Below are 14,985 nucleotides of genomic sequence, written 5' to 3' on the forward strand. Positions count from 1 at the left end.
ACACCTGTCATGGCGGACAGGCAGTACTCGCCAAGAATGTGGAAAGACAGGCGCTAGTGAATTAGCTCCGAAGAGAGAGCCTGTGTATACTCTCACTTGAGAGAGAGTGGTGGCGTTTTTGTTGTTTATTTAGTCTGTATTGTTAACAGACTTTGGGGTCGAGGCTAAGCCCAGCCCAAGGGGTGGTCCCCATCTCGCATGTTATTTTGGATTGGAGAATTGATGCTTTGGGCGGGCCACTGGAAATGACCGCCCTTAGTCCTTTGTTAATCAAGTGCTTAAAAGCGCATGTAAACGGATGCAGTTCAGTCTGAGCTGGGGCTCCATGCTTAGCATGTAATGTGATGCTACTTAGGCACTAACCTGCCCGGTCGATGAGTAAAGAAGTGCAAAGTTTGTTCTGTTGTAAAATTATGCTCTGCTGTCATCATCTACAAGCTCGCTTCCTGTTCATCTTCCAAGCCGAACGACACTAGAGGAAGGGTTTGTGAACCATCCTCGAAGAAACGGAAGAGAACGCTCAGGACGACATCGTTCGCCAAGAGGGCCTTCAGCGCCGAAGCCCGACGGCGTGCAGCTTCTGCCAGCAACCGCTCGAGCCCAACTCCGGAGCCCCTCCATCGCCCCCATGAAGTCGTCGGCACGTAAGCTCGGACGCCCCAGCCTCTGATGTATAACCTTAATCATGTGTAATTATTGAATATACCTGTTTGTTTAAACTGAGCCATACGGTGTCTCTTTGCCTCTCCGTCCCGTGTGGACCTGCGCATTATGGGGGTCATCACACTGGTGTCAGAAGTGGGGTCTCAAAAGCAAATGTCCTCTGAATGCTGTGACATTCATGACTTCAAAATTGTAATCAAAAGGGAATCACGGGACTAATTGTGGGACTTTTACCCCCATTTGAGAGGCTTGAGGCACTGGAGGGCTTGAAAAAAAAAATGACTGTATCTGAGGGAGCTCCCACTCCACAGCCGTCGCTCGGAGCAAGCATGCTGGCATTAGGAAGCGTCATTCCGACGTTTACGGGAGATAAGACAGGGGTTCCAATCTGCGATTTCGCACAGCCGTCGCTCGGAGCAAGCATGCTGGCATTAGGAAGCGTCATTCCGACGTTTACGGGAGATAAGACAGGGATTCCAATCTGCGATTTCTTTTCCATGCTAGAAGAGATTGGGAAAATGGGGGGATGGTCCGATGCTCAAATGCTGGGAATGGCGAGGTGTAAGATGGCAGGAGCTGCTCATGATTTTGCATGGCGAGACGAAAAAGTAAAATCCACAAAATCATTTGCGGAATTTAAGAAGCTCGCGTTTGAGCATTTCGACACTGAACCACGTCACGTGCGGGTACAGAGGTTCCGTGACGCCGAACAGAAGGTAGGGGAGGACGTGCGAACATTTGCGTCGCGGCTTCAGCGCCTAGCACGCGATACGTTAAGCAGGGAGGAGGAAGGAGACCAGCTAAGGAAGAAATACGCGGAGGAACTACTTAAAGAGGAAATGACCGCTTTGTTCGTGGCTGGTCTGCAAGACCCCGTGCGCCGGTTCGTGCTCTCGCGCAAGCCGAGCAATTTCGACCAAGCCGTGGAGGCCGCATTGGATGAGGAACGAAATGAGGCGTTAACGACAGCCGCAGCGAGAGTACGCGTCATAGAGAGAGCGGTGCTCAACCCTGAGGTTGCTCTCTTGACAGAGCGATTAGATCGCTTAGAACAGCTGCTATCTCAGCAGGTAGAACACCAGGTTGAAGCGCGCGCTCAACAGCGCTCATTCGCTGGAAACCGGAGACCGCCACAAAGCTACAGGCGCGGTATGCGAGATTTTGAAGAAATCGTATGCTTCGCTTGCCAGGGTCGCGGACACATCGCCAGGTTCTGCCAAAACGTGCGCCGTGGGGAGCCACAAAGAGAAGCAGGCGAGACATGCCCTAAGCAAGCCTACAGCGGGGCTCCAGATACCGAGTCAAAAAACTAGTTAGTCCTCCCCAGCCTGAGGAGCGTGGGGAGGGAGCAGTAGATGATGAGGTGGTGGTAGTTTGTGTGGCCGACGAGGCATGCCCTGTTGTGCGTTGCAAGTTAAATGGTTTTTGTATGGAATTGTTGATAGATACGGGGTCAAAGGTGACATTGCTTAAGGAGAGCAGTTTTAACACGCTTCGAAGGAAGGGGGACCGCGAGGTGTTGGAAGCGTCTGGTGGTATGGCAACCAAATTTGTAGGCATAACGGGGGATCCTCTTGGCATAAGTGGACTCTACCGGTTACACTTCTCTCTCGGCGGAATTGCATTGGAGCACCCCTGCTACGTATGCCCGGACACGGTGTCTCTGCCAAACGGAGTGTCAGGTATATTAGGGCAGGATTTTTTGAGAAAAGGGAAGGTAGTAGTCTCATTCTCTGAGGAAGAGGTTAATGCGGGCGGCTCAAAAGTTCCGTTTTTGAACAGGAGAGGGGCTGAGATTCGCATTACCGATATTGACACCCGTCAAACAGTGGGATCATTGGAGAAGGTATATTCGCGGGTTGCCGTCCGGCTGGTCGAGGAGGCGGTCGTCCTTCCTTGGTCGGAGCACATTTTGTACGCGTTTGTGCCTTCAGATGTAGAGAGCGGCGCCGTGGGAGTGCTTGAGCCGGTCGACTCTCTCAGCAATGGCCTGAAGGCAGCCGCGTGCCTCGTGACAGTTAATGATGCCCACAGAGTGCCCCTACGGGTGGTTAACTGTAGCCAGCAGCCACTGAGCCTTCCCAAGAACAAAACATTGGCTTTCTTCACCTCTGCGATAGAGCAACGTGAGCCCACCGATACGGTACTCGCAACTGTAGAGCATGCTAGTCCTTCGGCTGCTCCAAAGGTGTCGTTCGATCTTTCTCACGTAAAATCCAGGGAGAGGGAGGCTCTGGCTGGTTTGCTGAACGACTACTCGGAGGTATTCGCCGCGTCTAACCTGGATTTGGGCTGCTGTGGCGTTATAAAGCACAGGATAGAAACCGGCACTTCATCGCCCGTTTACCAGCGTGCGTACAGGATTCCTTACTCCCAACGTGAGGAGATGGAGCGGCAGGTGCAGGACCTGATTGATCGCGGCATTGTCGAACACTCAAAGTCACCCTGGGGAGCACCAGCATTATTAGTGGAAAAGCCAGATGGCTCGTATCGATTGGTAGTGGACTACCGCAAACTAAATGCCGTAACTCGCATCGATCCATACCCCATCCCCAATATACAGGAGACGCTTTCTCAGCTGGGCTCTGCCAGGTACTTCACGGTAGTGGACATGGCGGCGGGATTCTGGCAGATAGCAATGGATCCGGCAGATGCCGAGAAAACGGCATTCAACACGCCCTCAGGGCACTATGAATGGAAAAGAATGCCGATGGGTCTGGCCAACAGCCCTGCTGTCTGGCAGAGAACCGCTGATGTTATCTTGGCAGGTCTTCTGGGGAGGCTGTGCTTCGTGTATATGGATGACATTATCATATACAGTGACAGTTTTGATAACCATTTGCGCGATATTGAGCAGGTTTTGGTGCGACTAAGAGCAGCGGGTCTCAAGCTGAAGCCCTCTAAGTGCCAATTCCTCAAAAACAAGGTGAAATACCTCGGGCACGTTGTTTCAGCTGACGGCGTGCGACCGGACCCTGAGAAACTAAGGTGTGTCTCGGATTTTCCATCCCCGACTAGCGTCCGCCAGGTCCGGCAGTTTCTCGGCCTGATCGGTTACTACCGAAGGCACATAGAGGAGTTCGCCAAGCTCGCTAAGCCGCTCACCGCCTTAACAGCCAAAAATGTCGCCTTTCGCTGGGACGAAAACGCGGAGAATGCTTTTGGGGCCCTGAAAAGGAAGCTAATGAGTGCACCGCTGTTGCGCCACCCGGATTTTAGTTTGCCCTTCGTTATGGCCACAGATGCGTCAAAGTTCGCAGTTGGTGCCGTGCTATCTCAGGTTATCGAGGGCAAAGAACATCCCGTTGCTTTTGCTAGCCGACAGCTGAGCCCCACAGAACAAAAGTACGGAGCTACGGAAAGGGAGTGCCTCGCCGTTGTCTGGGCAGTAAAGCACTTCAGATGCTACCTTTACGGCCGCAAATTCAAGCTAGTCACAGACTGCCATCCTCTGAAATGGGTGATGAGTGTCAGGGACCCTAGCTCGCGACTCGCTAGATGGAATCTACACATGCAGGAATACTGCTTTGAAGTTGAGCACAAGTCAGGAAAGACACATCTGAATGCTGATGCACTCAGCCGCACAGCTGCCGTGGCAGCTATAGATGAGTTTGTCCCCGTAGTCGACCCCGCCGAATTACGCACAGAGCAGTGCAAAGATCCTGACCTGAAGCGAATAATCGAAAGCTTAGAGGGCGCACCGTCTCACCCCGAACAGCTAGGTTATTTCATTGACAAAGACGGCACCCTGTGTCGGCGCACGAGGCCAACCAGGAAAGGGAGACCAGAGAAAACCGCTTGGGAGAGAGTCGTCATACCTCGGTCGTGGACAGAAAGGGTTCTTCGCGAGTTTCACGATGCGCCATGCGCCGGTCATTTTGGCGTAGCAAAGACACGCAGGCGTGTGGAGCGTTTGTACTTTTGGAGTGGCATGCGACAGGATGTTAGAGACTACTGTGCGAAGTGTCATTCCTGTCTCGAAAGAAAAACACCCAAGGGACGAAGACCAGCTCCAATTCAGCTGTTCCCTGAGGTTTCGGCTCCCTTCGAGCGGACAGGTATGGACATAATGGGCCCATTGCCCACGACCACTTCCGGAAACAAGTACATTTTAGTATTTGTCGACCACCTTTCAAAATACGCGGAAGCGGTAGCACTCCCAGATCAGAAGGCAGACACGGTTGCAAGAGCATTTGTCGAACAGATCGTGCTCCGACATGGACCCCCGAGGCAACTCTTGACAGATCGGGGAACGAACTTCGTGTCGCAGCTAATGAGGAGAGTTTGCGAGCTGCTTAAGATCGCTAAGAAGCAGACAACACCGTACCATCCGGCTTGCAACGGCGCGGTGGAGCGACTGAACCAAACCGTGGCCGGGTTCCTGTCGCATTTTGTTTCGCGCGACCAGCGGGACTGGGACTTGTGGCTCCCGTATGCAATGTTTGCCTACAATTCCGCAGCACACGAGAGCACGGGCGAATCGCCATTCTTTCTTCTCTACGGCCGAGACCCGGACCAGCCTAGTGAAGTGCCAGAGGGCCCCCGTCGTGTCCCATACGCTTCACTGGACGACTATAAGGTTGAGCTAGAATCGCGCTTGCAAGTGGCGAGGGACATCGCAAAGGAGTCCTTAAAGAAAGCGGCGAAGCGCAGGAAGGAGGTGCACGATCGCAGTGCTAGAGACGCGCCGTTTGATGTGGGAGACAGCGTGTACATTGAAAACTGCCAAAGGCAGATTGGGCTAGCTCGTAAGTTCCAGACGAAGTGGAGAGGACCGTGCGAGGTTGTCGAGAAGCTTTCTCCGGTAAACTTCAGAGTCCGAGACGTGAACCGGCGTTTGATAAGGATACACGCAAATCGCCTCAAGTCGGCACCGGTTCAGTTCTCACGAAATGAGGAAAGGGAAAGAGCGGATTTTGATGGGGACAGAAGTGAAGCGAAGCGCGCAGATAGTTCGCAAGAAACGCCCTCTCCTGCATTTGTTCGGCAGGCGCCCGAGCTGACGGCCGGAATGCCACCGGATTTACTTCATGCATTGCTAGAAGAAGAAGCGCGCGAGGTTGCCGCGCAGATAACGCCAGGAGAGGCTCCTGCCACGAGCCCTCGCGAGTCCCAAAGCAGACAAAGGGGCACAGACTTACTTAGTATGACTCATGAAGGCCGATATCCGCTGCGAAATCGGAAAGCTAAGTCGGACTAATGGCGTAAACAGAGCGGAGTTGTGAACTGGTTAGAATTGTGTAATGCCGCAGCTCATAACATTGCTATGTGCTTATGTGTTAAGTTATCGGAGTTGGTAGTTAAACCTTTCTGTCATTAAGTAACACCTGCACAGGAGAGCATGCGGAGCGCATGCAGAACCTGCCCTACTTCCTTTCGTTATCTATATTTTTGTCTGTGCCGTGATCGTGCTAGAAGTGGGAGCTCCTTTGTAACTGTGGTAAATTTATTTCGTCCAGTTTGGACTAGAAAGGAGAGGCTTGGGTGCTGAGTTTCATGTTTATCTGTAAAAGAAGATCAGTGCTGCCCCTGGAGACGCCAGTATTGACAGCGGAGGCATATGGTGTTGTGCAGTGGTGTTGAGTGCAGCGAAAAGTGTTTTGTCGGACGCACTGTGCGAGGCGATTGAGAAAGACAAGGGGAGCTGCGTGGACTCAAATGTTCGGAGAACATTCTTCTGGAGGGTGAGCGAGTGTGACGTTCCGTGTGTGCTACGAGGATTCACGTTCGACGGCGCGGCATAGACGGAGACCCGTGACAGCGGCATCATCAATTACCCAGCCATGCTCTTTGAGTGACGACCAGAAAAACCGGTCCCGCCGCCGCCCCGGGGAAACAGGCTTTATCCTCCCCAATTTCCGGTTACATTCCAGGACAAGGGAGCTGTCAGCGGGCCAGAGCGCGCCGTACCACAGCCGACGCTATGCGAAACCGCGAAGACGACATTCTTTCCCTCCCCCCCCCTTTGTCGTGGGCTATCGCCGGGAAGGCACCCACAGCTTCCCAGAAGGGCCGCGACGGACACCTGTCATGGCGGACAGGCAGTACTCGCCAAGAATGTGGAAAGACAGGCGCTAGTGAATTAGCTCCGAAGAGAGAGCCTGTGTATACTCTCACTTGAGAGAGAGTGGTGGCGTTTTTGTTGTTTATTTAGTCTGTATTGTTAACAGACTTTGGGGTCGAGGCTAAGCCCAGCCCAAGGGGTGGTCCCCATCTCGCATGTTATTTTGGATTGGAGAATTGATGCTTTGGGCGGGCCACTGGAAATGACCGCCCTTAGTCCTTTGTTAATCAAGTGCTTAAAAGCGCATGTAAACGGATGCAGTTCAGTCTGAGCTGGGGCTCCATGCTTAGCATGTAATGTGATGCTACTTAGGCACTAACCTGCCCGGTCGATGAGTAAAGAAGTGCAAAGTTTGTTCTGTTGTAAAATTATGCTCTGCTGTCATCATCTACAAGCTCGCTTCCTGTTCATCTTCCAAGCCGAACGACACTAGAGGAAGGGTTTGTGAACCATCCTCGAAGAAACGGAAGAGAACGCTCAGGACGACATCGTTCGCCAAGAGGGCCTTCAGCGCCGAAGCCCGACGGCGTGCAGCTTCTGCCAGCAACCGCTCGAGCCCAACTCCGGAGCCCCTCCATCGCCCCCATGAAGTCGTCGGCACGTAAGCTCGGACGCCCCAGCCTCTGATGTATAACCTTAATCATGTGTAATTATTGAATATACCTGTTTGTTTAAACTGAGCCATACGGTGTCTCTTTGCCTCTCCGTCCCGTGTGGACCTGCGCATTATGGGGGTCATCACAGTATCCTGAAGGTTTTTCCAGTGGACCTTCACGTGAGCAACCACAAAGCGAGGTTTACAAGTCAAGGAAGTATCCGCTAACAAACAGGTCTTCGTGCATGAATAGACTTTTTTAGCGTAACAGAGACATATTAGCGGAGGCTTAAAACCGGTTTACCGGATGCCTCCCGCGCACGCGCAGTAACAATGGTGGGGCCACTGCGTGTGCGCAGGAGGCGTCCAGTATACGTCTACGCTAATACGTCTAATTAGTTAGGAACCAATGATTACCGTAAAAAAGCCAAAATATATTGCTCTCCGCAGTTGTATATGCACCGCTGTACACATGTGGCTCAGTGCAGTAACGTGTTTGTCCCGCGTCCAAGCGCTGTTCTTCGTCATGTTCACGATTCACCAACTTTTCTAACTCCGGACTCTTATCAAGTTCAATGCCGTAACCGCGGGTGATAAGCACGCTACTCGCTGATCGGGCCCAAGCGCTTGCATACATTCACATTTCACGAAATGCCAGCAGCCGAAAGGCTTCATACATCTTCGCATTCCGCCGAGCATTCATGGTGTCAAGATATAATTGCTTGACCACATAAAGCAAGCATGCTGACAGCGTTCGAGCTGTGAATATCAGTGAATATATACACGTAATCACGCACAATCAACCAGCGTCTCAGCGCACGAAGTTTCCATGAAAGAAGCGACAATGAAATTGGAAGGTATATGACTCACCGGTGGACCCGAGAGGCGATGCGGTGCCAGGCGACATATCTCCGCTGCTGTGATATCGGTGCACGTTAAAGATCCACAGGTGGTCGAAATTAATTGGAGACCTCCACTACAGCACATCTTTCACTCCCACCTTCCTCTCTTCCCTTATGGAGGGTTGGGTTTAGGTGTAACAATTACTGTGCCATTTCCTTTCCTCAAAAACCCATCTTCATTTTTTTCCCTTCATTAACTTCTTGCATAGATACCATGGCGAGGCATACTTCGGCTGCTGCTCCGCTGAGAGCGCGCTTTTAACAAGAATTTCGCGCGCAAAACGGATCAGAAGTTACCCCCCCCCCCCGTCCCCCCGCAGTCATTGGCTAGTCTTGCACGCCACTTCAGGGCGATGGGCAAAATTTTCTACAAACCCAGAATCAAGGAGATGCGATTAGCGACAGTGCATGGTTCGGCGGTCCTCGGCTCATTGCGCTATGCCATCGCGCTGCGTGTCTCTTCGAATTAACACCTCATGCAGCTAGCACTTCAGCTCGCTGCACTTAAGCAGCATGAAGCGCTCAGTATACGTCAGTTCCGTTATGCACAACGTGTATCGCGCGGTCTACACTCTTACAACATTCACCATGTTGTGTCTCCTCTCGCAGTGATGTCCTCTCAATCCGCATGTGCTTTGTGGACATTTTAGAGCACAGTTCTTACACGACCATTCAACGGTTGAGCCGCGACGCCGTCGGTGTAACCGAGCGTGAGGGGAGGAGAGCGAGCTCCCCTCAAGACCGGCTGTGCCGAGCGAACGAAAGTACCGCCGCTCGCTCATAGATGGCGCCAGAGGCGATCAGAGTAGGGTGCCTCATTGCGCGCGCCAAACTCCGGGGGACAGAGGGGGGCGCGCATCGAGGCACTAGATCAGAGTGCAGATCGTGGTGTGCGCAGTGCCGGAGGTGCAAGGACAGAACGAAGAGGTTGCCAAGGACGTGGTGACGGTTAACGGAGAGATAAGGAGGTTAAGCCTGGAGAAATGCTTTGAAGTGGCAGACATAAACAGGGAAATGCCTTGTGCAGTCTTTGGCAGAGGCTTTACACGAGATGGCATCCATTTTAGTGGAAGGGTAGGAGCAGAGACCGGCTGGCGCCAGGCAGGCCGGGCAGTAGCGCTTTTAAGGGCTCCACGGCGGCTCAGGGCATAGAGGCAGGTAGCAGCGAAGTAGAAACTGTAACAATGGCGGCTGAACCCAAAAAATGGGCACTAGGAGGACCAGGAACAAAATCTACTTAAAAGAAATTTAACACCAGGATCAGTTACATAAACATGCGAGGGGGTAGAAGAGCGAAATGGTTAGAAATAGACGAAGGAGTAGGTGTGTACGCGGTCTGCGAGGCACATCTCAGGGATGTAGAAGATCCACCATTCATTGATGGCTACATCTGTGAAGGGAGCATCAGAACAACAGCGGAAGGGAGGAGGGGTAGGTATGCTGATACAACAAGGAACAAATTGGCAAAGAATAAAGTCAACTTGCAAAGAACATGTCTGGGTATCAGGTACAATTGCCGGTAAAAGGACACGGCTAGGGGTAGTTTATTTAGGGACAGGGGACAAATACACTCAAGAAAACAAGGATCTAGTGTCTCCATGACGATATAAACCAGGTTGGAGACGGCGCCGATATTCTGGTGGTAGACATGAATGGCCACATGGAGTATTTGGATGGATACACAGGTTGTAACGGGAAGTTAATGGTAGACTTCTGTGAGTGGCACAAGTCCTAGTTATTATAAACTAAATTTGAGGGACAGATCACGTGGGAATTCCATAACAGGCAGACGACCATTGACTACTCCCTAATGTCATAGATTATGTGCTTCGGCAAAGCTTTCGTACAATCACAATGATTAGGCTGTGTAACGATATCTTTGTTATTTTTCTTGTCTCTCTCTGTTTTTCCGTTATTCTGCGACACCAGCGTGTATTTAACCACTGCATGGTGCCCTGAATAAACTATTCTGTTGTTAGTTCAGCGCTGTGTTTTGTCCCTTTCTGTGTGGCTTCGAGCCGTTGCGCTGGTTTACAAGAACCTACTCCCTGATGTTGCAGGGGATCTATAGCAAAAAGGGAATCATATCGACAAAAGAAACAGCAGGTGCAGGTATTTTGTCCAGGCTAAAATAAAGCAGTCATCTGATCGCTGGCTGGCTGAAGTTTGCGATGCAACTAAAGGCTGGCCAAGAAAATTCCGGAACTATATAAGCTGGCTGGGTAAAACGAATCAAAGGAGGAACAAATTCAAGATGCTAAGGGAGACGACGCTGTGAGCTACATTACATCAGTTATAGCCCAGTCATTTAGGCTCGACGATGGGGTGATGCTCCCAAATGAGGGAACAACACACGACAGAACAATAGAAAACAAGTTAGAACTGATCTGTCTTAGCTGAAAAAAGGAAGAAGCAAATATGCCTAAATGCACATCCACAGGGATAGACGGAATTCCAATCAAGCTGATTAATTAACTTGGCCCAGGAAGCAAAGAAATGCTGAAAAAAGCATTGGAGACAGTCATAACAAATAAGCAAATTCCGCACAGTTGGAGACAGAATAAAATAAATTTGATTTATTAATGGAAATTAGATGAACATAAAATCCTTCCTACCGACTACGATAACATCTGCTATGTACAGGCTGGCATTGCAAGCGGTGAAAATAAAAATGCACTGATAGGTAAAAAGTACTAGGATACAAGAAGAACTTCAGAACAGGTTCAGAAGGGGTAGGCCCTTAGATGATAGCCTGTTCGGGCTTACCCAATGCATAGCAATAGTTAAGGCAGAAAGCAGATCTCTGTATTTAACCTTCCTGGACGTAAGCGGTCCGTATGACAACGTGAAGAGGGAACTCCTGCGGAACGTACTAAAAGATGAAGATATTTAATTGCGACAGCCCTTAAGTGCCGTGAATGGGAATCTCCGACTTCGTTTTACCTCTTGCCACATTTTTGTCCTCCAACTTGTCGAGACATCGAGGAGTAAGAATCAATTTGGCGGTCTGATACGCTGCTGGCAGGGCGAATCGCGTTTACTCCATCCACGCCTAAAAAGTAGTTCACACTCAGTGAAAATTATATCCAGGAGGTCCGAGTACTTGGAGCATTACAGCTTCGACCGTAATATCCAGTGCCACCACTTCGTTTATACCGCTCTTCGTTTTCAACCACTCACCGAGTTTTCGAGAAGGACGAAAGATACTTGGCGGAGTAATATGGTTCCGCGGACGCACGACTTCTGCACACTTCGCAGCGCTGCCTTATACGCACGAAACGGGATATACAAACCACGTGTAGTGCCCCATGCGCACAGTTAAATGATCTCAATGTTTCGCGATGGATGCTTTCCATTTCAGTGGAATGGTATCTTCACCTGCGTTACTGACTTAAGAAAGCTGACTAATTGGAGGCACTTAGCGTTTTCGGACAACCTTTGTGCAACCCATGCCCTTGGGGTTGCGGATCCCCCTCTTGGGATCTGGGGTGTTCGGACGTTATTATGAAGCTACCAGCCGTGCTCGAAGGGAGCTCTGTCCTTCACGAGCCACTGAAAAGGTGTAAAGGATGGCATACAGTGCTCTTTTGTGGCCAGCTTGAGCAGCCCCTGGTCTCTGGTGTGAACCGGATGTTGTGCTTCTTGTCTTCTTCAACTTCTTCAGCTGCGGCACAGATATCCATTTACTGCTTGTTAATGTTTTTGTCTTCTTTTTAAGAGCAAAGTTTCTTCACGAAAAGCAGACGGGCCTGTAAGGCCACAGAAGAGTTGGAGAGCAACGTCAGAGAGAAGTTGGTACGTAATAGCACCGTTACCGAGGAACATGCACCCTGAACACAATGGGGTTAGGCGAGAAAAGGGAGCGGAGGCCATCGGCCGATGCTGCAACATGCAACCCAAACAAGTGGCGTATACAAACGCGGCGCACGGGCGACACCTTAAGGCGGTCTCCGTAGAAGTGGACGGACAAGGGAAAGCGGTTACGGCCACAACAATCAGAACCAGAGTGGCCGAGGAGGCGGAAGAAGTTGCAATAGCGCTGGCTGGCGTGAGCACGGAAGCAACATTCATTATCAGCGATAGCAAAACTGCCATTCTAAATTTCGATAAGGGCATAATTTCGCCCCTTGTGGAAAGAATTTTATCACAGCAGAGCATTGCGAGAATAATCAAGTTAATCTCGACTCCGGCACATGCCTGTTCCTGGCAGCGAGGCGGCACACGAGCTAGCCCGAAGTATTTACCGCCGGACTGGTCGGGACCCCTCGATCAAGCGAGCGGAGAGCGCACGGTGAAATTCGGACAGATCGCACAACTCTACAAACTAGAGCGCACGCAGGCTGGCGCCACCGCCAGACGCGTCGCTGGATAATGAACAGGCGATAGCCTGGAGGCGACTCCAAACCTTGAAGGCCTTGCCTTCTATAGAACGGGGTCCTCGAGCCGTGGTCGCGCCGACGAGTGACACACCCACAGTCAGTACAAAAAGACCGATTTATTCCGACCCCCCCCCCCCCAAAAAAAAAAAAAAACGCTTCAAAAGGGGCACATCATAGAACAACGGAGCCACGCATGCGCTACCTCTCGCAAGGTTAAGGCTGCAAGAAAACAAGCTGCACCTGAGCGCGACAGAACAAAAATACAGTCGAAAAGGCAGTTAAAAAGAACAGGAAATACAGTAATACCCCTGTTACACGGGCGTTTTCAACAGCAGTTCAGTTGATTCTCAGTTGAACTGAACGGCAGTCAGCGGTGTTACACGGCAGTGCTAACTGCCGTTGAAATCTCAACGGCAGTTGAGTTCGAATGAGATCGGGGATCCCAGTTGAACGGCCAACTGACAAGATGGCGACCTACGGACCGAAAAACTTGCCCTCTTACTGGATTGTCTTGGCTCAGTGTGCTTCGAACCCGCAAACTTCTACCGCAAAGCAAAAAGTACACAAAAATAATTGTCACTATAGTAAAGAATATATACACTACGATCATTTAAAAGAAGAAAAAAATGCACACACTGCTTTTTTTTCTTATTTACAGTTCGCTCTAGACGCGAGGACATGTGGTTAGAGTGCTAACTGAACTGAACGCGAAGTGCTCGTGTAACATCTGGCGATTCCAGTTGAGTTCAACGGCAGTTGAAATCCCCAACTGGCGGTTAACTGAACTGTCGTTGAAAACGCCCTTGTAACATAGGTATAAGACGTACGCGGATAAGACCAGACGGCAGCTATAAAGGCTTAAACGCTACAAGAAACCTGGCTGCTTGCATAGCATCCATTCACGCCAAAGAGCTATTCCATCCTTGCAGATGCCACCTCCATCTGCGCTCTTCATACCGGTACGGTGCCGCCCCGCCGTCCCTGTAGTATGTACTGACATCCTGCTCGCTCGTGCTGACCGCCGAATCCGAGACCGTGCTCTAGCAACGCCCCCGCAGGACCCCGCCCCCCGCGCCGCTTCGCTGCCCTTATAGCAAGGATGCACCGCAGCGATCGCCACATCTGGCGAGCAACTCTTCGGTCATGCACAGTTGCGCTGCCTGCGCGTGAAATTATATGGCTGGAAGAGAGCGCGCGCATTTTAAACGGCTAGAAAAGGACCCGTTGGGCCCCACAAACTATACATACCCAAATCTAGTTCTCGTGAACGCAATGTTCCCGGAAATAAGGTTCGATCAGTGTCATCACTGCGGCGAGAGGAGGTACCACATTTTCTGAAAATTCTCTTTTTGCCCGGGAAGGGCACTGACTATCGATAGCGAGGAAGCCTGGGAAGCCTTGCTGCGGAGCTCGGACACCGAGACCCAGCGGAAACTCGTCCGACTGGCTGAGGAAGCCGCCGAGGAACAAGACATCCCGCCCAGCATCCAAGGCGGTGTCTCCCCCTGACATCCTCGGCCTGTGGCCGAGGTTGTTAGGGCGCGCACCTTCTCTGTTGGACAATAAAAGTTTATTATCTCTCTCTCTCCCTCTCTCATGAAAAGCAAACGGGTCTTGTCGTGCACAACCGAATGATCACCGGGCCCTGATAGCGGCCCGGTGTCGGGTTCGGAGCCTGGACCGAAGTATACATGGCGAGTAGGGCCGGGCCTAGTCCAGATAGCGGCGCGTGCGGATCTCTAGCGCCGAATGTGAAGTTATGTTCTGTAGCTTTCCTCGAATCGAAAGCCTTCGTTGTGCTGCTTAAGCATTCCAGTTTAGCGGTTGTGCTATTTCTACAGAATTTAACAAGTATCGGTTTATAGCTCTATGACCACAGCCTCCGTGTTGCTTTATTTTTGGCTCCTAGGAAGAGGAGGAACAGCTTTATTTTCGGAAAATAACACGACGTCTTCAAGGGCGCGCTCCTAGGACGCGTGCGCCCGAGATGGTGGAAGGAACGTCGCTAAATTCAGATCGGACCAGCAGTTTTAAGAAACTGAAAGTGGTGGGGACAAACATTGCTCCATGTGTTTTACTTACTTCCTTTTTTTAAACAAAGCCGGCTGATATCAAGTAGTTTTTTGCATGCCACAAAAGTGAGAGTCGCATCTATCAGCGCCTGTCTCGGGCACTGTTAAAACTTTCGCCAAGTCCGAAATAAAGAAAGACCCTGAATAAAGCTTTGACGGTTTGCGCGGTGCCGACCCTCGAACGCATAGGACTATACCCCTTAACATCTCTGTCTCAATCACTGATTGGCTGGATGCCCTAAAACCGAGGTTTTAAGTTACGTGTATTTATGGCAAGTCCTTTGATTGTTGGCAGATTTTAATTATGACA

The 14,985-nt window shown here is 51.0% G+C and overlaps 1 protein-coding gene across 1 annotated transcript in view; it reads right to left on the reverse strand.

The window, feature by feature from the left end:
- Window positions 1–14,115, reverse strand: part of LOC144097855 (uncharacterized) — a 91,910-nt gene extending 77,795 nt beyond the window's left edge. The window contains exon 1 of the mRNA XM_077630467.1: window positions 13,974–14,115. Within this exon, the coding sequence (XP_077486593.1) occupies window positions 13,974–14,115 (142 nt within the window). The remainder of the gene's footprint in view (window positions 1–13,973) is intronic.
- Window positions 14,116–14,985: the final 870 nt, after the last annotated feature.

Source organism: Amblyomma americanum, chromosome 7, assembly GCF_052857255.1.
Source record: "Amblyomma americanum isolate KBUSLIRL-KWMA chromosome 7, ASM5285725v1, whole genome shotgun sequence".
Classification (NCBI taxonomy): Eukaryota; Metazoa; Arthropoda; class Arachnida; order Ixodida; family Ixodidae; genus Amblyomma; species Amblyomma americanum.